A 1,386-nucleotide genomic window follows, 5' to 3' on the forward strand; every position below is an offset into this window, starting at 1 on the left:
TCCATTTGTCCACATTCAAACGTACGTAATGTTCCACTACATAGCTAGGCCTACACTATATGATTTAATTCGAATTGGACTTATGGTTCCAAGAAAAACAGCAGCCCCTTTTAAGAAAAACTAAAATATTGATAAATGGTATGGCATGTCCATTTTCTCTATTATTACCACTCCAAGTCTTTCGTTTATGCTATACACCCTTTTTGAAAAACCACATGTATATAATATATACACATACATATCATATGGATGTGTTTTATTATTAATTAACCCCTTCTCCTCTCTTTTCTCTTATATAATTCTTTGTTTCAATGGAAAGATAGAGAAAAAAACAAGCATGGGTAGAGCTCCTTGCTGTGACAAAGCTAACGTGAAAAAAGGTCCATGGTCACCTGAAGAAGATGCCAAGCTCAAAGCATATATTGAGCACTATGGTACTGGTGGAAACTGGATCTCTTTGCCTCAGAAAATTGGTAATAAACTAATAATATATGTATATGTATGTGTTTATGTATGGTGTATGATGTGAGTTTGAGAGGATTTTTTATGATAAGATAGGTCTCAAGAGATGTGGGAAGAGCTGTCGTTTAAGATGGTTGAACTATCTTCGCCCAAATATCAAACATGGAGGTTTCTCTGAAGAAGAAGATGAAATTATCTGTAGTCTCTATGTCAGTATTGGGAGTAGGTACGTATATATATAAAATATAATTATTCATATTCATTACATATATCACTATAACTTGCATGATTTTTTTTGTTAGGTGGTCTATTATTGCTGCACAGTTACCTGGGAGGACTGATAATGATATAAAGAATTATTGGAACACAAGACTTAAGAAGAAGCTTCTTGGCAGATATCCCCGGCCTGAGCCGCCTTTCCCGGTGGTGCCGGTACCGTACTCGAGCCAAGGACAAAGTATCCAGTTTACGAACTCTCAGTGCAGTGTTGTAGATGGAGCAAATATGGAGCAGCACATGCTTCAAGGGCAAACCAGTTCTTCTTCATTAAATGGAATGGAATTGTTATATGGGGAAGACATTATCAATGATACAAGCTCTCTGGTTTGCCTTGGAATGTTTCAACACTATGCTTTCTATGATCATATCAGCTTGCAGTAAATTGTAAGGGAGGTGTTGAATTATAATCTTAGAGAGAAAACATTAATTTTGAATGATAATTATAATCTAGTTTTAGCTCATTATATGGTTGCTTTGTATTGTTCATATGTGCTTGGTGTTATATTTGAATCTTGGTGAATTCTTTTTCTTCACTGTATTTTTTAGTACTCATTTTTGTTATTTGTGTGTTTTTTAATACCTATTTGTGTCACAGTATTACATGTAATTGAAGGTATATTAATTGATTTAAAGCTCTTGTTGAAA

The 1,386-nt window shown here is 34.3% G+C and overlaps 1 protein-coding gene across 1 annotated transcript; it reads left to right on the forward strand.

Annotated features, from left to right (window-relative positions):
• The first annotated feature begins 229 nt into the window (after nt 1-229).
• LOC108485988 (transcription factor MYB36-like) lies at nt 230-1,386 on the forward strand. Its single transcript, XM_017789820.2, has 3 exons — nt 230-473; nt 559-688; nt 765-1,386. Exons 1-3 carry the CDS (start codon nt 338-340, stop codon nt 1,120-1,122), a joined length of 624 nt encoding a protein of 207 aa, XP_017645309.1. The 5' UTR covers nt 230-337; the 3' UTR covers nt 1,123-1,386.

This window comes from Gossypium arboreum, chromosome 6 (genome assembly GCF_025698485.1).
Source record: "Gossypium arboreum isolate Shixiya-1 chromosome 6, ASM2569848v2, whole genome shotgun sequence".
NCBI classification, from domain to species: Eukaryota; Viridiplantae; Streptophyta; class Magnoliopsida; order Malvales; family Malvaceae; genus Gossypium; species Gossypium arboreum.